At 40.0% G+C, this 24,590-nt stretch overlaps 1 protein-coding gene across 6 annotated transcripts in view; it reads right to left on the bottom strand.

The window, feature by feature from the left end:
* Nucleotides 1-6,289: 6,289 nt before the first annotated feature.
* Nucleotides 6,290-24,590, bottom strand: part of TLK2 (tousled like kinase 2) — a 64,711-nt gene continuing 46,410 nt past the window's right edge. For 5 of the 6 annotated variants that reach the window (XM_044447042.1, XM_044447037.1, XM_044447036.1 and 2 more), the window contains 4 exons: nucleotides 13,591-13,702; nucleotides 12,440-12,541; nucleotides 11,524-11,631; nucleotides 6,290-9,336 (listed from right to left, as the gene is read on the bottom strand). In XM_044447042.1, coding sequence (XP_044302977.1) covers nucleotides 9,163-9,336; nucleotides 11,524-11,631; nucleotides 12,440-12,541; nucleotides 13,591-13,702 — 496 coding nt within the window. In that variant the 3' untranslated portion in view covers nucleotides 6,290-9,162. The remainder of the gene's footprint in view (nucleotides 9,337-11,523; nucleotides 11,632-12,439; nucleotides 12,542-13,590; nucleotides 13,703-24,590) is intronic. The other variant, XM_044447040.1, reaches the window with a different exon arrangement.

Here is a 24,590-nt window from a genome sequence, read left to right as displayed (position 1 = left end):
GTGGAGGCCCCCTAGCGACACACTTGGTGCCAAACCTGTGCACAGCTCCAACCGGTGGGTGTCTTGTTTCGAGATTTTTGCCTTGGAATAAACGCAAGCCACCCTCTAATCCGTTATATTAACAACGACCTGCACTGCAGGATGTTGTTCTAAGTAGCTAACCAAATTGCAGGAATATTATAAGGATCCCTTTCCTAGCCACATTCACTTTCTTTCCATCTGACGTTGTGGGGGTAATGGACAGTTTTGATATTGGCAGGGCAGTTTAATATTTCAAGGCTTTTAAACCAATATCAGTTTTCAAATGAATTAAGGTAATACAATTCTATATGATGCCTAATATGTATGTATGAATTAAGGTAATACAATTCTATATGATGCCTAATAAAGCCATTTAATAGAATGCTCTAACTTAGGTTTTAACACATGTGATTGATTGATTATTGAAAGATATTTTATCATCTATGCAAATATAAATGCTCATATTGCAGTTTGAGGGAGCTGGGGTCAAACTGAGGCTGAAAAGTTTTAACCAAGACTGCGACATTATCATAGGAGCATAGGGAATGTGGGTGTCCAGGGCAGGGCAAGCAATTGCCCCAAACTCCAGTAAGCCATAATCCTATTTCCCAGCTTTCATTTTTTTAAAAAAGGTTAGTCTCTAGCCTTTGTAGAATCTGAAATAGGAAGCATTTGTTCACTAAGCAAAAATAGCATGCTACCCTCTTTGCTTGTTTATCAGCAAGGAATGGGGTCATGTGTCATGTGAATGCAAACAATGACTGGTTTGAGGCAGCATTTGAACCTTTGGGATATGCCCAAGCTGTTTCCAATTAGGGAGGGTTTATTTCTTTAATTTCTATACTGTGATGACATAGTTTGACCAAAGGAGGAGTTGACTCTTGCTTTGACATGCTGCCTGTAATATTTTATAATATGGAAAGATGTGATCAGCTGTATGGAAGAATTCCAAAAAATGCTCTGTCTGTCAATGTGCCAGGGTGAGATCAGTCAATGTTGGTCCAACAGTGGAAGACCTGCTAGCTTGATTGCTTAAGCAGATCACTTGCACCGCCCAGGCCGACAGGCAGTTTGGGGACCTTGCCAGTCCCCTGTGATGAGCCCTTGTAGCACAGGGGGAAGCCTAAGCTGCTTGTAGGATTTATAGAAAACCAGTGCATGCCACCCATCCAGAGTGAATAGCATTGATTCCATGGAGGTCATCAAAAGGTAGTTAGGACACTGCCCTCACTAAAGTGTTGGTCAAATATGACCTTAGGCATAAATAGATGTCTCAATGGAGAAACTGTGTATCCCAGTGGAAGGTTCATCTGCAATTACATGAACTGGATTGTTGTGCTGATGTGATTGTGACTAGGAAGGCTGTTAAACAGTATAGATGTCAAAATCTTTAGAACTTTAGGGATGCTCCATGCCAGGATTGGGCTGCAGATTGGGGGAGCCTGACATCTGATGGAGACAAAGTCTGAACAAACTTTGGAAGATGGTATGGCCCTCTTTCATCCCTGGGAAGAAGATTACTAAGAAATGTTACTAAGATTAAGCAAGCATAAAGACAATTGCCTTTATGAAGGAGTCTTTCAGCACTGAGGCCACAATTCCAGAAATCATACATTGATCTGAGCCTTTGTACTTAGTCTTGTTGGTCTTCGTATTACACATGCCTTTTCATAGAGGATCCTCTATGTTTAACCTTGTTTCTTGAGAAATGCTTGCTGATTGAAGCCAAATATGATGGCAAGGCATGACTGCTTCCACTGTTGTCTTTGAATTACAATTAGCCATAAGACTTGAGCCATTTATCTATTGACAAAAGAATTTCATGGCCTCATCATGGAAGATTCTGGCTAGCTCATGCTTCTCATCTGGCAGATGCTTAAATTGTGCTGACAAAAGGAAGGCTTGCTTCCTTGGCATGCAGGCTTGGTAAATAGCTGCCTTCAGTTCAAATGTTGTAGGGGAATGTATTCACCAACCAATAGCATCCAATGCCTTCCAAGTAAAATTCCAAGTAAAAATGCCTTGAGTACATGTAGTCAGGAGAGCTTTTAGGAGAATCTAATGACTGCTGGAATTGAAAAGGAAACTGGTAGGAGCAACTTGCAAAGTATTACAGATGGTTTTCCGGGATCAGTTCTAGAGACACTGTGCAGACCTTTCCTTCTGGCATTGAAGCAATCGCTTGAACCTTCTCTAAGGGAAAGTGTACCTATCCACTTTAGGACTAGAATGGGAAAGTGCCATTGGTGGTCAAGGGATCAGTAATGAATACATTGGAACCAAAGTCATAAGTGGAACTGAAGGCATTTCAACAAAGGCCACAAGTGGAGTTGAAAAAGGTGTGCTCATCCTGGGATCAGGATACGATGTCATCTTCTTTGACACCAAGGGATGTGTTGCATGCTTTTTCAGCGAGTTAAAAGACTCCAATTTAGATGAGAGACCTGGAGTGGGTGGAGGGTCAGCTCTGTGTTCCACTGTAGTACTATGTGGCGCATGCATTTTGATTTCAGAAGATGATCCTATAAGAGGAGCTTAGGCCTGCACAGCCTTGTCCATAGATATAAAAGACTTCCCAAACCAGCAATTAACAGATGGCAGATAGACACTGTACTACAGCTTTAAGATTGGAATGTATTGTCTTTAAAGTCTATTCTCAGAAGTGGGTCCAGAGGTGGGCAGAGAGGTTGCAGCAGGCTTACTTTGTAAATGCTTTGCAGAAAGCTGAAGAGTCTACCCTAGGTCCTCTTTCAGGACACATTAAGCCAAGAGAGTGCCTGTCAATAACAGGGACTTTATCCTCAGGTTGGGAGCACTTATGAAAAAGGCTCCAGGAGCCAACAAAGTCAGGAGGAAAAACCTGCTTTAAAGGAAAAAAAATAAAATGGGTAGAAATAAAACAGAGAAGAAATAAGGAATGTAATTTGGGGGGGGGGGCGGATTCCTTAACACTACCTTAAAGAATGACAGAAAAAAATCTCAAGTATCATAGAATAGTAGAGTAGGAAGTGGCCAAGAAGGCCATCGGTTCCTACTGCCTGCTGTTGCAGGTCACCAATTCACACCATTCCAATTGGATGACTGTCCAGTTTCTTTTTCAATGTCTCTAGTGTGGGAGATCCCACAACTTCTCTAGGCAATTGGTTCCACTATCATATTGCTCTAACAGTGAGGAAGCTTTTCCTGATATCCGGCCTGAATCTGGGTTGTCACAGCTTGACTTGATTATTCTGTGTCTTACACTCTGCTATCAGCAAGAAGAGATCTTGACCTTCCCCTTTGAGACAGCCTTTGAGGTACTTATAGAGGGATATCATGCCCCACCCCAGTCTTCTCAAGGCTGAGCATGCCCACTTTTCTCAGTCTCTCCACACAGAACAGCATTTCCAAACCCTGGATCATTTTTGTTGCCCTCCTCCAGACACTAATTTTTCTGCATCTTTCTTAAATCTTGGTGCCCAGAACTGGACACAGTATTCAAGATGGGGCTGACTGGTGAGGAGCATAGGGGAACTACTATGTCTCATGATTTGGAAGTATTCAGCTGCATTGCATTGTTGGCTCATACTTTGACTGTTGTCCACAATAACTCCAAGGACTTTTTCTTTTTCAGTTCTGTTAAGCCATGTATTCTCCATCTTGTATCAGTGCATTTGGTTTCTTTTTCCTGGGTGGAGGACTTGGCATTTGTCTCTATTGAATTTCATTCTGTTGCTTTCAGCCTAGCATTCAAGTTTATCAAGATTGCCCTGGATCTTCATTCTGTCTTCTAGGGTGTTCACTATTCCACCCAGTTTTTTTCAATTTGATTATTGTTCCTTGTACTTCATCTACATCATTAATAAAGTTGTTGAAGAGCACTGGACCTAGGACTGAACCTTGTGGCCCATTAGTTACCTTCCTCCAGTTTGAGAAGATGCCATTGATGAGCACTCTTTGTGTCAGATTTAGCAGTCAATTTTGGATCCACCTAATATTTTTTCTATTTAGACCACTTTTTGCTAATCTGCTTATCGGATAATTGTGGGGCACTATGTTGAAAGCATTGCTAAAGTCAAGGTAGAATATGTCCACAGTGTTCCCTCAGTCTGTCTGGGAGGTTATCCAGTCAAAAAATGAGATTAAATTAGTCTGACAGGATTTATTTTTGATAAATCCACGTAGACTTTTATTAATTACTGCATTTTCTCAAAGGATGCTAACACAGCAGTCAAAAGAGAACTGAGGAGGAAAGCAGGATCATACACTTGGGCGTATGCTCCAGGTGGGTACAGGTGGATTCATGCCAAAAATGCCTTGGCTGTATAGACTATAGAGACTATATAACTAACACACAATATAGAGTCTGTTATCTAATTGGACTCTATAAACATGGTCAGCCCACATGTATGGGCACAGAGACCATAAAAAGAACAGTAATTTTGAAAAAGCCTTGGAATTAGATGCTAAGCCAGTTATGTACAATGCTGGGAAATCTATTTCATTTGAACACAATGAACTTTCATAGCATTTCTGATCCAGCATCTGGAAACAGATCACACTAGACTTCTGGTTGAAGGGTGGGGGTCTGGAAATGTGCATGAAAATTTTAGCTATGCATGTAGGGGAGATCTGCATACTCATAGCACTCCTTGTGCAAATCAGGGTCTTACACACAAATTTGGTCTGAATGCATTACAGTAGCATAAGTGGACTTGCACGGTTTAGCATTTTATCACATTTACTTGTCTGTTGTGTAACCCCAGCACAGCATATTGCCTTATTAAATACTTTCATCAGTTTTGTCTGCTATTACTTTGATTTGGCATATTCCTTCAGAAAGAACGTTGTCATTGATAATTTTGAATGGTTCATTGCTGGCACTATGATTTTTCTCTAGAGTAAAACAATTTGCACACATCAAATATGTTTTTAAGTATTTTTCAGTTATGATTTGTACAAGAAACTCAAGGTTTTTAGGCTCTGTCCTCCCTAGTGTTATTCCTTTCTGCACAGATTTATCTAGACTTCTTTCCATATTTTATGTTTTCCTAAATAAGGTTTATTCTGTCTTAGTTATGATTATACTAGTTGTGGGCTTTGTTGTTTGTTTGAACAACTAAGTAGATCCTGTTAGTGGAGAAGCTAGCTTGAGTCAGTTTGTCCTGTGAAAGGCGTGGATTTGCACAACTTTGCTGTGTTCAGATTTAAGGCTCTGCAATTAGTGTAAATTTTGCAACCTTAAAAGAACACTTGTATCAATTGTGGTCTATTTTAAATGCAGAAAACTGTGCTAACTCAACTTGCATCAGTTTGAGTAATCAGCAGCAGGGTGGGGAAATGCAGAAAACTGAGTCAGGAAAATCTCTCAGATCTCCCTCCCCAGACAGATATCTCACACACCTCTGGGCTAGGTTGAATAAGAGACCTGGTGTGCAAGAAAGTGTTTTCTGAATGGTTGAGGTTAAATCAAGAACTGCTTGAAACTTTGGAAAGTAAAAGGAAGAAAGCCTTCACTGTTAAATATGGCGATTCTTGACTACAGATCTAATCCTCATTCCTTAGGAAATTCCTTAAGGCCTGGTTGCCAGAGCTTGCGCCCATAGTTGGTCTGGAGGGGTCTGATGAGCAGTCCCCCGGGAAAGCAGTCAAGAAAAGCTGATACAGCCACTCTAGAATTAAACACAGTTCATTAGATCTGAATATTGTGCTTATTAGTGAGGTTGCAAAGCATATATTACATAGAAGATTAAAGCCCTATTTCCATCTACCAGAACTAGATATGGAATGACTTCTGAATTTCACCAGGCATTTATCATCTACTAAAGTCTAAGTTAAAGATAAAACAAAAGAATAAAAAAAAACAGTGAAGAAGTTCTCAGTATTATGGATCCTGCCTCTAATCCTTTGCTCCCTACTCGTACAGAATGACTATGGAATCTACATATATTTGGAGGAAGCTGGTGTCTTGCTTCTATTTTGATCAGATGTGATTTCATTTAACTCCAGATGTGTATCATTCAGAAGTGTGCCAAGCTATGCTTGCTGACTAGTAGGACTGAGCCAACAGAAACTGCTTCTTGAGCCATGGATATATCTGGCATTATTATTCCCCTTACTAAAGAGCAATATATCTTTATATGAGTATTTTTATGGGCTCCAATAAGTAGTTTACTCATTTTCTCTTCAGAGCAAAAGATTTACTTACACCAGGATCATTAATTGCCTTTCTTCCCCCTTTGTCCAGTTTATCCATCAACAGTTTCAACATAACAAGCAAGCGAAGAGGTTCAGTTTCTTAAAACTTGTTTAATATCCATATTTTTGTCTGTTGGGCAAAGCCAAAACAGTCTGGCCTAGTTTCAAGTTACAAATCCATACACTTTTCCTTTTCCCTTTCAATAAAATGAACAGAGTGGCAATAAAAAAGTTTGGTTACCTGAAATAAAACCCATTTCAGCAACAACTTTTTAAAAAGAGTCACAGTCTGCATTTCTTATCCTGTTTCAGTGATGAATGCTATGAAAAGGTAGAAGGGCTGCTGCTCAGGCACAACTAAGAGGGACTGAAATATCTGACAGCCACTATTCTCTGAGGGAAGGGGGAAAGTGGAACAAATACATTTTATGACTAAGTCATAAACAAAATTAAATAAGTTTGGTTTGGGATAGGGTTCTCTGTGGATGATCAAAAATTAATCAATGCAAATTTTAACTGGTCTGAAGTGAAGATCTGGTTAATTTTAAGGAGGGAAAGCAAAAGGCTAAGGTGTTAGGTCTCTGGATTTACCATGGGCAGTTTGTTTCATGTTTCAAATTCAGATACGGAAAAATATGATGAACACAATCCCAGCATGGCTGAGGGAACAACATTTATTGTCCCTAGCAAGTACACAGCAGCTGTATACTACCATAGCAACTGCCTCTGCATTTTGCCAGTTCCTGTGTGGCTCCAAGCTGCAAGTTGATTAAAGAGCTATGAGTAACACTGGCATGGCCAAACCCTAAAAGGAACAAACATGCATGCTGGTTTTCTTTAATGAGAAAGGGAGGCTGGGCAAAAAGAGATGATGAAACATAGGTTTTATTAATTCATACATGCTTCGAGAGGCATATTATTTGCTCAGAGGGAGAGAGAGTGAGTGGGTGGTGGGGGAGAAGCTCTACCAGAAGCCCCCCAGAGACCCTGGAGAATCCACTGGTGTGCTTCTCTATCTGGACAGATTTTACCTACTTTCTGTGCCCAATAGAAGGGGTCTAAATATTAGCTCTTCCATCCAGATTGCGGGGAGCGGGGGGTGCAGGGATCATGACTTGCAACAAAACAAAAAGCCACTCCTCTAGTTCTGAGGCACAGCTCATTATAGTCAGGGGAAACATCCCACAATCCCCAAATTACTGTCATGGCAGCTGGGTTGTGGACTTGTTTAAATTAAGCATCATGACCCCTTTTTACAGTGCCTTTAGTTGTGATAATGACATATCAATCTCCTTACTTCCTCTTGCAGACTCATTTAATGACATTTAAAATGAAGAATGGTTCACCTATGACCAAACAGTACATTGATCCTGGTGGTTGAACTGTTAGGGAAGGCGGGATGGCGTACACGCACAGCATCCAGGCCCTACCCACCTGATCTGCAGAAGTAACTAGAGGCGAGTGCACATACACATGTACATACAGTCTCTGTTTCCCAGGTTTGCTTTCCCCACACTTGTCTGCCTAAATCTGAATATGGCTTGGTCCCCCTTGCCTTGCCCTGCTGCTTCCATGTGCACCACTGCCAGTAGGAAGGGAAGGAGTAAGAACTGAGAATCATCTGTTGTGGATAAAGAACTGAAGACGCGGCTGGGCCTGACCAGCTTAAAGTATTTCCAACATACATCATTTTGGCCATATGTGGGAATAGCATTCTGCCACAAGTTTCTAGCAACTGGATTCTTCTTTGGTTTTAATGTTTTTCTTAAAGATAAAAAAGTCAAGGATTAAAAAACAAACCACCCCAACCCTTTTTATGGATAAAAGATTTGGGAAGATTTAAGTTCAGAAGTCTGCTTGTTCTTGAGGATGCAGCAGACAGTACAGAAAGGAAATGTTTAAAAAGGGAGGGGGAAAGAAAAAAGAGAAGGTGCTTTCACTAGAGTGTTTTGCCAGAGCCAGCATCTGTGCGTCTGTTAAAGAGTACTAAACAGACTCAAGTGAATGGGTCAGAGAACCAAATGAGAAAAGACTTAAAAAGAAGAAACTCTTAAGATTTATTTGGGGGTGCAGAAGGGGAAACAACTGTCAAGTGCCTGCCAAAAAGCAGCTTTTGTGTGTGCAGGTTGTGGGGGTGGAGAAAGAGGAATTTATGCTCACAGCTTTAATGCAATCTCTGCATTATAACTCACCCCTGACACACAGAATCTAGGGAGAAGCAGGAAGGGCTGCCACATTGACCTGCAAGTTAGTTTATCTTATAACCAGAAAAAAAACCCAATAAAATTGTTACTTTAAAATTGAAATTATTTGGGATAACATGTTAATGCTGGTGCTGTCAGCAAGCAGGATCCTTGGCTCCCTTTCAAAGGGTAGAAGATTCCTATGCCAATCCCACCAGCGGAACCTCACAGCACTGAGCTCTGTGGTTTCTTCCCCTTCCCTCCAATGAGATGTAGTCTAAAATTTGAAAGAAAAGAACATATTTTAAATATTGACAATGGACTAAGTCCAGCCTCTTTACCCTGCCGCCAAGTCCACAATTCTCCACACAAAGTGTGTGCACCCTGTGTCATGGAACCACACCCTGGGTCCGTGTTGTTTGGACGTTCACAGTACATGGAACCATCTTTTCCTCCACTGCCCAGAGCGATTAGCGCCTTTGCAGTTGCTCAGCACGAGACGAACCAACTCCTCTTCCTTGGCCACTTAGCTTGACTTAAGTTGCCTCACATCCTTGCTGAGAATCGATGATGCCTTGTTCTACGGATGGGACAAGAACGCAAGAGAAAAACAAAGAACCCGATACCGGTTTCTTGAGGCCATTTTGTGGACTCCTTGCTGATCCCAAGGCTGCATTCTCAAAACGTGTCTGACTCTCTTGGTTTCTTTCTGCAGTTCTGTGTGTGTGTATATATATATATTTATATATATATATATATATATATGGCCTATTGTTCCTGCTCAGTTTGAGGAGCTGTTATTAGAGGATCCAGAGGTTGAGGCAATAGCAGCCCCAGCTGGGCTGCTTGTTGATACAGATTTGCGGATGTGAGGAAGCAAGTAGGGATCACAAGCCAACTGCTGGACATCTATCCGATCTTCCTTCCGGTATGCCAGACAGCGTCTGATAAATGCCTGAAAAAGAATCACGGATAAGAGAAAAGTGACATAAGGTGTTAGTATTGGTACCCCATTTCTGAATGAAGGGCAACCGCTACTAACAAGAGTTTCTTTTAGAAGTGGTGGATAACAACACATGTTGAAAAACAATCCTCCCTGACTATTGATTATTCTGTAAATGGATGGTTGAGAAGTGATCTTCCTAAACCACTGCTGCTTAAAAGGCACTTCTCTTTTAAGTCTTCAGTGGAAATGATAGGAATGGCAGGTGTGACACTTCCACCCTTTTCCCTCTACTGTCCTGTCAATCTGTTCCATTGAGTTGAGATGTACCACACAGCAGTTGAGAGAAGTAGGTGGACAACCAAATTGTCGAACAAAAGTGTGCGGATGATCTAGGGTTGCCTTTTCTCTCTTTTCAGGTAGAGCTGAAGAGCAACTTCAGGCATAAAGGCTCACCAGACTAGTGACTCAATTCCTATTTTCTGTGCAGCACTGCTTGCTTAACTGTTGATGCTGTGTTTACCAGCTGGTTACTGCTTTGCAAACAAATGGTTTTGAAAAAAAAAAAAAAAAACACCAAAACTGAGTGCAGGAGTGTTGTTGAAATAACTATCTGACCAGATATTTACAGAACAAAACACAATGGCTTACCATAAGAATTTCTGCTTAGGTGGAGCAGTAATGAATGGTGACTACTATTCACCAGGGGAGGCAGTACTAGTAGAGGCTTTAAACTATCACTGAGGAAAGTTTTCTTCTTAGTTTTGAAAGTACTATACAGCAACTGAAATGCACAGAAAACTGAACACACAACTAGAGAGTGTGTGAGTGTGTGTTTGTGTATGTATATATAAAAGGATGACAGGAAAGAGAGTCATCTAGAAGGACCCAACTCATCTTAACTGGAATTTAACTGTAGCATGTGTGGATGTCCTCCCCATCCAGAAGAGAAGAAGGAACCTTTAAACTAAAACTAAGCTTCTGTTTTTGCACAGACAGAGGTGGCCATAGCTGTGATCTAATCAGCCCAGGTGGGGCTGAGTGACATTTCCTTCACTACAAAATTGCTATAACAGGTTCCTACAAAAAGGATGCTTTGCCAGTAGTGCAAGTGCAGAGTATATGATACCTAAAAGGTAAGTGTTGTCTAAGTAGCACTCCAGGAAGTGTCCAGTAGACACTGTCACCCTTCTAGAATAAGAAGAATGCAGGCAGAGTGCAAAACCATTCCTTGAGCACAAAAAATTGGCCATCTCAATTCTGGCTGAATTAGCCCCTTAAAGAACAACAAAGCAGGACTAATTCAGCCAGAATTGAATTGGCAAGTGTCTCCTAAAGTGTTCTTTTAAAGATCAAAGGAACAAGAAAAAGAAAACAAAAGGAAAAAAGGAAATGAAAAGTGAAAGTGAAGAAGCTCAAAGAAAAGTTGATATGATCCCCTTAGAAACTGCTTTCTGTGAGGACATGTACACAAGGTGAAGCAGGCTTACTTGCTAGCTGGTACCTATTTCAAGATGCTGGTTGGTTAGAGTGGAAATCCCTTACCACTGCAACCACCTCTGAACTGTAGAGAAGAAGAACTTTAACCTCTGAGGGTGAAACTTTCACTCTTGCACTCACTAACAGTCCAAGGTTTTCTGAGTATCTTCATAAATTAAGTGGAGAAGTTACCCATGTAAACCAAGAGTATTGCTAACTATTTTGTGGTCATGCCCCTGTCTAATAAGGATGAACCTTTCAATTTCCACTTATTTGTGAAGTCTGAGAATCAGGATATGCCCAAACTAGATTAGAATTATGAATAAAAATTTCTTTCTTCCCTACATTCAGGTATTGCTTGTAAGCTGGAGGTAGGAACTGTGCCATTTTAAAATCGTACAGATCTAGATAATGTTAGGTGTTTTATAAAGTAAAACTAAAAATATTAATATCATCATGAAGCAGAAGAAGAAAGAAGAAGAAATGTGTTGAAAATAGGTAATTGCCTACAAGTTTTATACTCCAGAAATTGTTGGTAGTCCTGGCACCTTGGCAGAAGGATGAACAGAGGGATGCTTCCCCATAGAAACTTCAAGCCAATAAAAGTTGTGTCTCTGTTGATGAATGGGAGGAGTAATTCACTGCTGGATGACACTGTCAGTAGATTCTTCACAGCTTTCTCAACTGTACCTGTGACTGAAATATCAAACCCCTTCTTACCTTTGCTTCTGGCGTTACCACTGGCTTTGGAGGAAACTGCACCTCTGTAGCTTTAAGGATTGTGTTCTCCTGCAGAATATCTTGTTGAGATTGATTATGGCCAAAAGGCTGCAGGGAAAGAGAAAGGAAGCTTTCTATCAAATTCAAAACTTATGAGAGGACAGGGAGAGAGTGGGGTCTGCATGCCAAGGAAATGGCATGCTATGCAGTCATTATGTTTCAAAAGGATGGAGGGGGACATCCAGTAATCTTCAAAGCAGTTGAACATTTTTTTTTAAATAAAGGAAGGATTAGGACTGGTGGTGTATAAAGGATTTTTAGTTAGAAAATCAAAGTAATTCTAAACTGAACATCTGTTAATAAAGTGGCAAGAGTTATTTTCCCTATACAGGCCCCTGTCTCTCCACATTTACTACAGTCACCACCCTTACTTGCACCTGCTTCTCCTTTTCCATCCTCAAATTAGGTAACAGAAAACATTCTCAAGTTAGATGGGAGAACCTATCATTTTAAAAATAAAACAAATTCTACAGTCAAGGGTGCAAGCCTATGGTTAGATTACTAGATCCCACATGGAAGCAATAGAGAGCCTCTGTGTTTTTGTCTTATTATGTTATTTTATAGTTTTGTTGTTATTTAATGTGAATATTTATTGAATTATATATAATTTAAATAATTGTAAGCTGCACTGAGAGCTTGCAGGCTATGAAGCAGTATATAACTAAGTAAATGCATAAAATCTTTTAAAGAACTAAAATCAGAAAACAAGCTGCAAATATACACAGAAATCTGAACTCTTGTGCCAAATATTACAATGAATTTCAGAAAAGACTGACAGTTTATTGTTGTGGCTCAGTTGTCTTTCAAAGAAGCAAATTTTGCTTTAGATCATCAGTCCTATTTTGTTGACTTGTACCAAATATTGCTCTTTCCCACTTAGATGCGTCTCCTTGGTCAGTTTTGGAATCTTCTTGTTTGGAGGATACTCTTTCCAAGTAGATGGCATTAGGCTTTCAGCCTATTAACACAAATACAGCCGCAATTAACGCTGCTAGAGATGTGTGGCAGATGATATTGCATCACAATGTTTTGATCCATTTTTTCATACCAAGTTGACTTTATGAAAAAATCCAGTCTTAAAATCGGTAAGAAAGATGGGTAAGTTCTTTTTGCAGCAGAATTGGAATAACTTGGCTTTTACTTGGGATCAATTTGTGCAAGTTGTTGATGAGTACTTGTCATTTTAGGTATGCCTGCTATGGCTGAATGACAGTACTTGACATTGCAGTATTTGTTAGAAGCTATGTTAGGCCCTGCAGCTTTTACAGCTTCATTCTTCTATGCTATTAGAAATGCTTATTGAGGTCATATTGACCTATGATCTATGTTTACAAATACATAGTATCAGTGGGTAAATATGATACATGGGGTTTTAAGCAGGAATGGAATAGGAAATTGGACTGTCCTATTCTGTCTAATCAATGGATTGTCACTTTGTCATCTATATCTGAAGCTTCCATGATTTTCAGGTTACATATTATTCAACAAAAACTGTTGTCATGGGTCCACTGGACACTGCAAAGTCTCTTTAATAAAGGTTTATTTAAATACTGCTAATACTTCCTTATTCATATATTTTGATAATATCCAGCAACTTCTTATTTTTGGGAAGCAGTTACAATGCATATAAACTTTGTATTGGAACACTCTTTAATGACTACTAACAATGCCCACATTCTTTTAAATACCTGGAAGTTAACAAATGGTAAATGTAAATGGATTTTCCACACCCTTTTGAAAGCTAAACTACAAATATTACAACACTGAAAGGATGAATGCTCTCCTGCTGTACTGCAATAGACTGAGAACTTAATGATGCTTTCAACATTTGAATTGATGACATAGAAGCCACTGTCAAATGAATATATACATGGATGTTTGATCTGCTTATATACAACTGATGAATAATTCAAGCCTATGTATATTTGTTCTCTTTTTTTGTTTTGCTAAAACTTGAAGAAAAAAACCCCTTTAAAAACACCCTAGTAGTTAAATTAGCTTGCTTACCTTTCTTCCATAAAGACACTGGTAGAAAATTACTCCCACTGACCAAACATCAACTTTATTGGAAATCTTTGGAGGCTCTTTCCCAACAACAAAACACTCTGGTGGCAGATACCTGAGGAAGAGAGAGATTAAAACTGCATATGTTTATTTAGGTTTGTGCCCATATGTTTAATCTCCATCAGCTTTTCATGTCATGTACCATTTTTCCTCAGGAAAACTACCTGAAGTATGACAGACATTTCTTATACTGGAAATCACACACAGTGGCTGGATTCAGAGAATATAATGCACAATCAAGGGTTGAGTATATGTTGTCTGGGTTGTCAATGAACTCTCGGTTATTTCTGAATTGAGAGTTATTACGTTGTTTGGACCTAGTCATGCTAATAAATCATGATTTGCTCAGCACAACTCACAGTTCCTAACTTAGCAACAAACCACATGGGTTCTTGTGGACGACAAATCATGGACTGCAAATACAGCTGAGCACAGAATCTATCATCCATATTTTAACAATGGCCCATGTCTCAGGGACAACTCATACTCAACCTCTACTGAACGCTTGAGTGTTGGTTATCAGTGTCTGAACTCAAGTCAACAACATATAACATACTGGTTATGTAATGCTGGCAACATGCATGGTGCTTTACAGAATAGCAGAAGGAAAGGTAGATCCTTGTCCTGGGGAGCTAAAAATAGCTGATTTAAATTTAGTCCTAAATCTTGGTTTGTTGGGACTATCTCATACTTGTTTTTAAATACATGCAAGGGCTGTTCATTCCTGCTTAACTGAAGCATAAGAAATCAGTCTCTTGGCAAAATACTAAGGGACTTCCAGATCTCTGACCTGTTTAAATAAAACAGTCTCCTGTTAGAGACATGAGCAACTTACAACAGCAATTCCAATAACATGGGAGAAATGGTTCTTCTGGGACCAGAAGACATCTTAATTCATTAATAGTTGCTGCTAGTTATAAGAAAAATTATATAGAAATTGCCTCTCAAGGTTCTTATGGGAGGTACAATATCAGAGGTACAAACCAGTATCATTTGGAAGATAAATGTTCTCAGTTCTGGATTTATAGAAGGCTAAAGCTCCAACACTGAGAACATGATGGACTGATTTCAGTTCTGACAGGAAGGCAGGTATCATTTTCAGGACAAAGTACCACTTTATCTTTATGGAAAGTCATGTAAGAAGCATCAATCCTTAATGCATACAGCTAATTGCATCTGTGAGTTGACATGACGACTACATGCAACAACCACTTCCAAGAAAGGAGGCAGAGAATCAAGAGGTACAATCGGTTCAAACTGATGTCAAGCTCCACTTGTACCAGCAGCTAAATGCTATTCCAGACTCTCTAGAGAAATTGTTGCATCAAAGGATGTGAAAAAACAGAAATGCTTTCCACTGACTTGTGAGAAGCTGACATAATTGTTAAAAAATTGAGCAAATAGTGAAAAAAATGAGGAATTCTATTTCTTGGCATAAGATGATATAGTTGTTGGCTTTCTGGTAAGACTGAGATCATCATAGAGGAAAACATGGCTGTGAACTCACTGGAAGTATTCCTCATAAAATCTGCAAAACTTTGAACTTACTGCATTTTCTGTGGTTGCAAACTAATCTACAGAATATTTAAACTGCTGAAAGGGGACTAGAATTCTCAGGTGTAGTTGCCATTCATGAGATACTAGATACAACTGGCTCAAGGAGTCTGAAAGTATATTGTCTCTTCAGATACATATTGACACAAGCCCTGTGCTATGCATAATACACCAGCTGAAGATCTGGCTGGCAAGTATGGTAATTGAAATCAATTTTGTCTCTCCCTGCTTGTGCAAATAACCTGAAACTATTGTAGTCTTTAATGTGCAGGTTAATGAGGTCAGTCAAGAAAGTCTAAAAAGCTTCTGCACAGACATGGCTCAAGGAGGTTTATGTGACAAAAAGCATTCTGTCTTGACCATGAACCTTGAGTGATCAGTATTACACAGTGGATGTTCCATTCACTTAAGAGATGAACTGGCTATGAGAGCTCTTGAGTTAAGAAATTCCCTCTTGGAGACTGAAAATGTTCAGTATTGAAGGATCAGCACTACTGTGCTCAGAATGTGCAAATGTGTCTCTGTTTAGTGAGAGTCATCTGTGTGACAGGAGGCACAGACTTTGAAGAGGCCTCATTAAGAGCCAGGCAAATACCACTATTGTCACTGTGGCTACAGCAGATACTGAATATGGCATCAACTTGGCTGGAAAGCAAACTCTTGGCTAATGCAACTAGGGCAGTGATCAGAGGAAGGTATGCCCAGCCCATGACAGAGACCAACATGGCCCTGATATACTGTATTACCTGAAAGGCAAAAGGGTCAACCTGTCTTGATTCATGTACAAATCCCAATCTCTGTAAGAGTTCACAATGAGAGATCAACCTATACATTACATAAATATACTGGGGCTATAGCCAGATCATTGACATACTACTTGAGTACTATGTAGCACCTGAAATTGAAATCATAGTACCTGAAATTGATAAGCATTATGTTTGAGGATGAAACAGAAGTAATAATGATGCCTTCTTTAGTTTTTATGCAGAAAGATGCATCCTTTCGATCCACTAACACAAACCAGTTGCTCTTGCACAGGGGCAATATTGCTGTTAGTAAGGTAATTCAGAACTTCCTGGGTATAAGAAAGGGACATCTCTGTGCTCCAAGATCAACCAAACAACTCCACTTGCTGGGCCCATTTACACTGGTTATCTGAAAGGCTAAACTTTATCTTTCTCATAGTAGTCTTTTGCCTTTTGGACAAAGTTCATTGAATTTCTGATTCTGCATTAAAAGAGGCCATTCCTAGTGAAAGGTGCCCTCCACACAGGAATGCGCCTCCTGCAATTAACCTGCTGACTTTAACATAGCCTCAGAGAGATAGCACAGAGTCTTGGCATCACAATCAGATTGCTGTTTGAAGGTGTTAATATGTTGGTGAGGTAAATATATTGTCTCAGACTGGAACACGCTGGCTTGTTCTCCTTGGTTGTTTGGTAAAATAGCAAGAAGGGAATCCATACTGTCCCAAAGGAAAAACTGGTATTAAGACATGGCTGCCTAAGAACAGGAGACACAAAAAACAACAATGCCTGAGGAACAGATCAGATGACCCATAAGACTCTGTCTCCTTTGTGCTTGGGAGATGAGTGTGCCTTATACAATTTGCCCTGAGAAGACTCAAATACAACCAAGTTCATATGAGGATAAAGCAAAAAGACAAAATGCAGCTTTCTTCTAGACCTGGTACATTCTCTAGCCTTTTAAGGGTAGATTTAAGGAAATAGATCTGATAGACAGAGTGCCTGAAAAATTATGGACGGAGGTTCACAACACTGTACAAGAGGTAGCAACTAAAACCATCCCAAAGAAAAAGAAATGCAAGAAAGCAAAATGGCTGTCTGAGGAAGCTTTACAAATAGCTGAGGAAAGAAGGGAAGCAAAATGCAAGGGAGAAAGAGAAAGATACACACAACTGAATACAGAATTCCAGAGAATAGCTAGAAGAGATAAGAATGCCTTCTTAAATGAATAGTGCAAAGAAATAAAAGAAAACAATAGAATAGGGAGGACCAGAGATCTCTTCAGAAAAATTGGAGATATGAAGGGAACATTTCATGCAAAGATGGGCATGATAAAGGACCAAAATGGCAGGGACCTAGCAGAGGCTGAAGAGATTAAGAAGAGGTGGCAAGATTACACAGAAGAACTAGACAAGAAAGAGCTTAACGTCCCTGATAACCACGATGGGGTGGTCACTGACCTCGAGCCAGACATCTTGGAATGTGAAGTCAAATGGGCCTTAGGAAGTCTGAGCGACAACAAAGCTGGTGGAGGTGACAGTATTCCAGCTGAGCTATTCAAAATCTTAAAAGACGATGCAGTAAAAGTGCTACACTCAATATGCCAGCAAATTTGGAAAACTCAGCAGTGGCCACAGGATTGGAAAAGGTCAGTTTACATTCCCATCCCAAAGAAGGGCAATGCCAAAGAATGTTTAAATTACCACACAATTGTACTCATTTCACATGCTAGCAAAGTTATGCTCAAAATCCTACAAGCTAGGCTCCAGCAGTATGTGGACCAAGAACTACCAGAAGTACAGGCAGGGTTTCGAAGAGGGAGAGGAACTAGAGGTCAAATTGCCAACATACACTGGATCATGGAGAAAGCTAGGGAGTTCCAGAAAAACATCTACTTCTGCTTCATTGACTATGCTAAAGCCTTTGATTGTGTGGATCACAACAAATTGAGGCAAGTTCTTAAAGAGGTGGGAGTACCAGACCATCTTATTTGTCTCTTGAGAAACCTATATGCGGGTCAAGAAGCAACAGTGAGAACTGGGCACGGAACCACTGATTGGTTCAAAATTGAGAAAGGAGTTCGGCAAGGCTGTATATTGTTGCCCTGCCTATTTAACTTATATGCAGAGCACATCATGAGAAAGGTGGGGCTAGATGAATCTCCAATTGGAATTAAGATTGCTGGGAGAAATATCAACAACCTCAGATATACAGATGATACCACTCTAATGGCAGAAAGTGAAGAGGAACTAAAAAGCCTCTTGATGTGGGTGAAGGAGGAGAGTGCAAAAGTTGGCTTAAAACTCAGCATTAAGAAAACTAAGATCATGGCATCCAGTCCTCTCACTTTCTGGCAAATAGATGGGGAAGAAATGGAGGTAGTGACAGATTTTATTTTCCTGGGCTCCAAGATCACCACAGATGGGGACTGCAGCCAAGAAATTAAGAGACGCTTGCTCCTGGGGAGGAAAGCTATGGCAAATCTAGACAGCATACTAAAAAGCAGAGACATCACCCTGCCAACAAAAGTGCGTATAGTCAAGGCTATGGTTTTCCCAGTTGCAATGTATGGCTGTGAAAGCTGGACCATAAGGAAGGCTGAGCACCAAAGGATTGAGGCCTTTGAATTGTGGTGCTGGAGGAGACTCCTGCGAGTCCCTTGGACTGCAAGGTGATCAAACCGGTCAGTCCTAGAGGAGATCAACCCTGACTGCTCTTTAGAAGGCCAGATAGTGAAGATGAAACTCAAATACTTTGGCCACCTATTGAGAAGGAAGGACTCCTTGGAGAAGAGCCTAATGCTGGGAACAATAGATGGCAAAAGAAGGGGACGGCAGAGGATGAGGTGGCTAGATGGAGTCACTGAAGCAGTTGGTATGAGCTTAAGTGGACTCCGAGGGATGGTGGAGGACAGGAAGGCCTGGAGGAATGTGGTCCATGGGGTCGCAATGGGTCAGACACGACTTCGTGACTAACAACATCATAGAAGAGTATGCTTTCCTCCATGGCTGCACTTTCTGCAAAAAGGCTGGTAGGTATGGGATAGCTACTGCTATCAATACCTCTGTAGGCAGCATCAAAAAAACAGATCCTTAACTTTCCATATTAGTTGCTGTGTCTCAAGACCTAGGCACTGGGTGAAATTGAGAATTTGATCTAAGAAATAACTCAATTCCTCTGAGTCTCTGGATCAAGGGTACCCATCACTCCCTCTCATGATGAGATCAATACGGCTACAGAGGAAAAAAGAAGCTGAAGCTGATGTGTGATTTCCCACAACTTAATGAAGCAAATCTTCTGCATAGGTACCCAGTGAGGCTGACTGCAAGCAGAAAAGGTGCGTTACCATGGTGACTCTGAGTCATTGTAAAGGTTAGCAACATATGCAGTGATAGAAGCAAAGGAGCTGTGGGTAATGGACAGAATGCAACATGTCTTTTGCATATGGTCAAGGAAGCCATGTTGAAGGATGCCGGTACTGGGACAAAACTGTGAAGGTATCAGAGATTATTATAGTGAGTAGTAAAATAAAGTTAAAATATCAAAGTATGTCCTGAGATTACATTACTCTCAATATTTGGAAAAAAATGGAGTTAGAATATTAAAAAATAACAAGCTTAATAACAGCTGTGAAATTAATTACAGCAAACAATTGGAAAGTAAAACATGATTATGAATTGAGTGATGAATACAGAGAAGTTTGTAATATACCTCTTAATGACAAGTAAACTTGTGATATTAAAAGGGAAAGGGGTATATAAAAAGAATTTTGATAATATTTGGGGTTCATTTATTGTTTATGTGCTTAAAAAAGGGAAAGGATTTGAACATTCACAGGAGCCATTGCAATTTTGGAAGGGTGATGGGAGCTCTTTGAAATAATTTTTGAAAGAACTTTTAATTTGTAGCAAATGATGGTGGTAGGGTCTTGGTGGTGGGATGCACAGTTTTTAAGTTTCATTTTAATTGTATGTTTAATGTAGCATATTGTTATTTTAACTTCATGTTATTTTAATTGTATTTTACATTTTTAAAATTAATACATTTCTAAACAAAAATTTGAGAGGAGCTGGTGACTCCTATTTCTGAGTATCCAATGATTTCAAAGCCTTAGCCTTCCTGGAGAGCGTCTTAGCCACACAGAACACTGGAGATGTGCTTTGTGTTAAGTTTGTTGAAAAAGAATGTTGTCTAGTGGGACACGCCCCATATCTGCTCCAAAACAGCTGTTAAGGAACTATTCTGACTTCTAAATGGAGTTTAAAACAACCTTGGATGAACACCAGACTGTCAGTTGAACTGAGACCTCCACTAGGATTGACATTTGTCTTTGAGCCTGTTGCCTATGCACTCAAGATCTGGCTTGGAATGAGGCAAAGCTAGTTGATCACTTACAGGAAAATCTGGCAGATCACATCAGGGATAAGTTAAGCCAGGGAATTTACTAGCAGGGATAAGTTATGTCAGGGAATTTATTTATTTATTTATTTATTTATTAAAACATTTTTATGCCGCCCCATTCGCCGAAGCCTCGGGGCGGCTTACTCTATCCTAATTAGTCTCTGCTTGGAGATTGAAGGGCACCGAGAAAACTACTTGTCACAACTGACCAACGGCACTCTTTGGGTTCCAAGTAAGACTAAATCTAGGACCATTTGATCTGTCAGATGTTAAATCCATACAATATGGATACAGATGAATCTGAAGAATATAAAGATGATCCCCAACTGGCAGGTATCCCAAATTGTGAAAGACATCCATCCATTTTGGGGGGTTGCCAACTATTACCAATGCTTTTACCATAATTTTGATAAATTTCCCCCTGACAAATATGCTGACCATCTTTTGCTATACTCCCCAAACCTTGAATGCATTTGACAAGTTGAGTGACTGCATGGAGCAGAAAGTGATGCCACTATTAGTGCCACAGGGATAGTGCTTTCTCAACAGATGAAACCCACATGGCCCCTGCACATATGTGGCTGTATGTCCTGGAAATTGCCAGTGAGAGAACAAAATTATGCAACCTGGGGAAAAGAGCTACCTACCATCAAAGTTGCCTTTGAAACACATCAACAGTGTCCGTATGGTTCCTGATATCCAATCATCATTCAAAATTACCAATGGAACCTTAAGTCTCTATAAGGAGCCTGAGGGTTGAACCAGTACCAGTTTCAGTAGCTGCTGCTTTCTACGTAGTTCAACTTCCCAATTCAGTATGTACTCAGTCACCAAAACCAGCAAGCAGATACTTTATCCTATAAACCTGAGTATCTTGAAGTGCCAAGTCAAAAACCCATTATTTCCCTGCTATAGGCCCCAGAACTTTGCTGCTACATTACTGGACACAGGACTAATCAACTGCAAGAAGGTCCCAACTCCTCGCAAGACCCTGCCTTTGGACTGCTGTATGCAAATTCCTGCCTGCATGTTTCCCTCTGAAATACCTTGTATGAAGGTTGCTGGCTTTATGTCATGATGTACCACTGACTAGGTACTTTGGAAGACAGAAGGTAGTATTTTTGGTGACTATGGATTAGAGAGAGAAATCAACATTATGTGGCATGTTGTGAGATGTACCATGCAACAAAGAATCAATATGGAAAGGCTGAAAGCCCTCTTTGTCCATTTCCTATTATTTCGGATGTATTTTCAAAGAAGGCCCACTTTATACCTTAGAGTAGGATCCCAGCTGCTCTTAAAAGTGCTATAATCTTCCTTCATCATGTATTCCAGTTTCATGTTTGGAGAATAGCTGGCCTCCAAACAAGGTCCCCAATCTTTGTCTCTTTTCTGAAAGATTATTCCAAGCCCTAGGAATGAGGTTCATCTCTTTTCAGAGTACAGCTCCCAATCGGGAGGGCAAATGGAAAGAATCAGCAAGATGCTGGAGCAATATTTACATGATTACACAACCTATCCATAAAGTAATTAGAAGGAATGCCTTTTCATGACAGAGTTTGATTAAAACAATTCTCTATACTTCTTCATGAGTCAATCTTCATTTTTTCACAATCATGGACACCACCCTCAGTACTGCCAGCACTGACCTGCTAATAGTGAATAAACTGCATAGGTTCAAAGTAAATGAAGAAACTACTGTAAAAGATGGCAGATCTGCTTCTGCCTGTGATCAGCATAAAATATATTCTAGAATGTACAATGGCTATTACTATTCCTTCTTGGGAATAGCTTTGGATATTTTCCATTTCTTTGCCCCATGATATGACATGATCGCAGACAAATGAAATCTTACTTCATTCAATAGACTGGCTCTGACAGAGATGTGAAAGATCCATGACCTACTGATAGATATGAATTTTACCTATCCTAGTGGAATAGACTAACAACATTCGATACATGGGCTGCAGGGACATACAAGCGTAGGATTGCTTTCTTAATACAGATTAGAGCACGAAATTAACAGCCCCATCACCAACAACCTATCTTTTAGTGGACAACAGAACAACCATGTGAGTGTGACAGAATGGAGTCCAAGGTTTGTGGGAAAGCATGTATTTATGAAAGAGAAAGAGTGGGATATCCTATGCTTGGATATTCAAGAGACACCCAAAGAGTTCAGTAGGATTTACTAACAAGTAAATGTATAAACATGTGCACAGCCTTAAAAAAGGACAATACATTTTTGGACTAAGAACAAGTAGGACTTGCAACAAAATGCTTGCATTGTGTACTCACACTCTACGGGAAAACTCCTGCCAGCCAATCACCCCTGCTACCCATTCTGGGATACTATATACAATAAGGGGTTGAAGCTGTACAGTTTCCACCCTGGTTTTACATTACTTGGATCCTGGAGGCCACCAAACATGCTCAGTCTCATGAAGCTGTGGTTTTTGTTTGTTTGTTTTTGGGGGGGAGGTGGCCTCATTCTGATATTTTTAAAAATTCTACCTGGCTGGATTCAGCTGGAATACTTTGATAGGACTTCAGGCCAGTTCAGATATCATGATAAGCCACACTGAAAATTATCCACAGCTCTTTGATTGCTACCTCACACTAGCCCCAACAGAAATACCGGCGTTTGTGTCCCCCTTTAGTCTTCTTGTCTGCTCTCGGCATGTATCCTTTGCAGCACAACCTCACAATCTACTTGGCCAATAATAGCAGATTTGCTCATCAATCTCACAGAAGATTTTTGTCCATTTTTTCACTTTTGCAGAGTTTTACACATACTGAACATTTTTTTTTCACCTTCAGCAAGGTGAATTTAACAAATTTAACAAAAACAAACTTGGGATAGATTTGAACAGATTCACTGGAGTGTACAAGTTACTATGAATAAACACTGTAGTTATTGAGAATTTGCACAAATCACTCTGAAGGTAAACAAATCATTTGCAGAAATTTCCAGAAAGGTGGGAAATAGCAAGTGGCATGATCTAGACGGCCAATGGAGAGGATTAATACATTGAAAAGTATCTTTTTTTTAACCAAGGAATTGGAAAAGGGGCAGAAAACAAGGTCAGGAGAATGGCAGTTGCAGTATCTAGGTTGTGAGAAATGAGCAAGATTTTTGTCAGATTTGCCAGGCAACTCTGTAGCTGTTTCCAACATGCCATACATAAGCCACTCTGCCAGGTTCATAGATCAAAACAATCCCTAGGTTCTCAGTGTGGCTGCTTCTGAGCAACCTGAAATGAGTTTGGGCATAATGAAAAACCCACCTGAAACAAAACACAGAAATATAGAAACAGAACAAGTCAGAAGGGGCCTCCCGGGCCATCTAGTCTGACCCCCGGCTCTGGTTGGCTCCGCTCACGAAGGGTGACAACCTGCTGTGGGTTATGTCCTGCAAACCAGGTTTTTGATTTAGCAATGGCTTGATTAGAATTAACAAACTACCAAAATGATGTAGGCTTCTAAGATTCTGGCTTGATATGAAAATGTGACTGATATATTACTGAATTATGAATTCTGAACTGTGACATTTTTATAATTTGATGGTATGAAATATTTAGCCTTTTATGTACTCTATTTTGACGTAATTATACTAAATTTTCTTTAAGAGAAAAAGAATTTACTGATGAAGGGGAATGACACTCATTTGGCCTGCCCAGAGGCAGTTTCTCTTAAGGTACTTATTTTCTGCTGCTGGTGTCCATTTGATTCCTAGTTTATACTGTCCATTTCATTTCTAGTTTAACAAAAGCTGCTTACACAAACATACTCCTGGACATACTATGTCAAGTAGAAGACTGTCGTGGTAATTTTAATAATTCAGTTTATATTCTGCATTTGCAATAAAAGCAGTGGTCAGGGCAGATGGGGATTTCAGATACATCCTACCTTTTAGGTAAGTTGAAGACCACTACTTTAAAATGAGCATATTTTGGAAGCCATTTGTCTAGAGGTAAGTATAGGAGACAGCTGTAGATGAATATGGCATTTTATAATTGTGCACTAACTCAAAAAAGGCATCAAGTATATGCATGCCAAAAACCTAAATATTCATCAGGGTATGATCGAAGGCAAAGTTTCACCCAATGGATAACAATCAGAAGTCTAGCTAATGGACACTTTTCCTGTCCATTGTGCATTCAGTGTAGCAGACTTGAGTATGATTTATATGCAAGTCAAAACAATTTCCAGGTAGAGCCTGGTGGCACCAATGGTAGTGGG

This window comes from Varanus komodoensis, unplaced genomic scaffold, assembly GCF_004798865.1.
Source record: "Varanus komodoensis strain SLA01 unplaced genomic scaffold, ASM479886v1 scaffold50, whole genome shotgun sequence".
NCBI lineage: Eukaryota > Metazoa > Chordata > Lepidosauria > Squamata > Varanidae > Varanus > Varanus komodoensis.
Note: the sequence above shows the minus strand (reverse complement) of the source record. Positions and strands in the feature narration are given on the sequence as shown.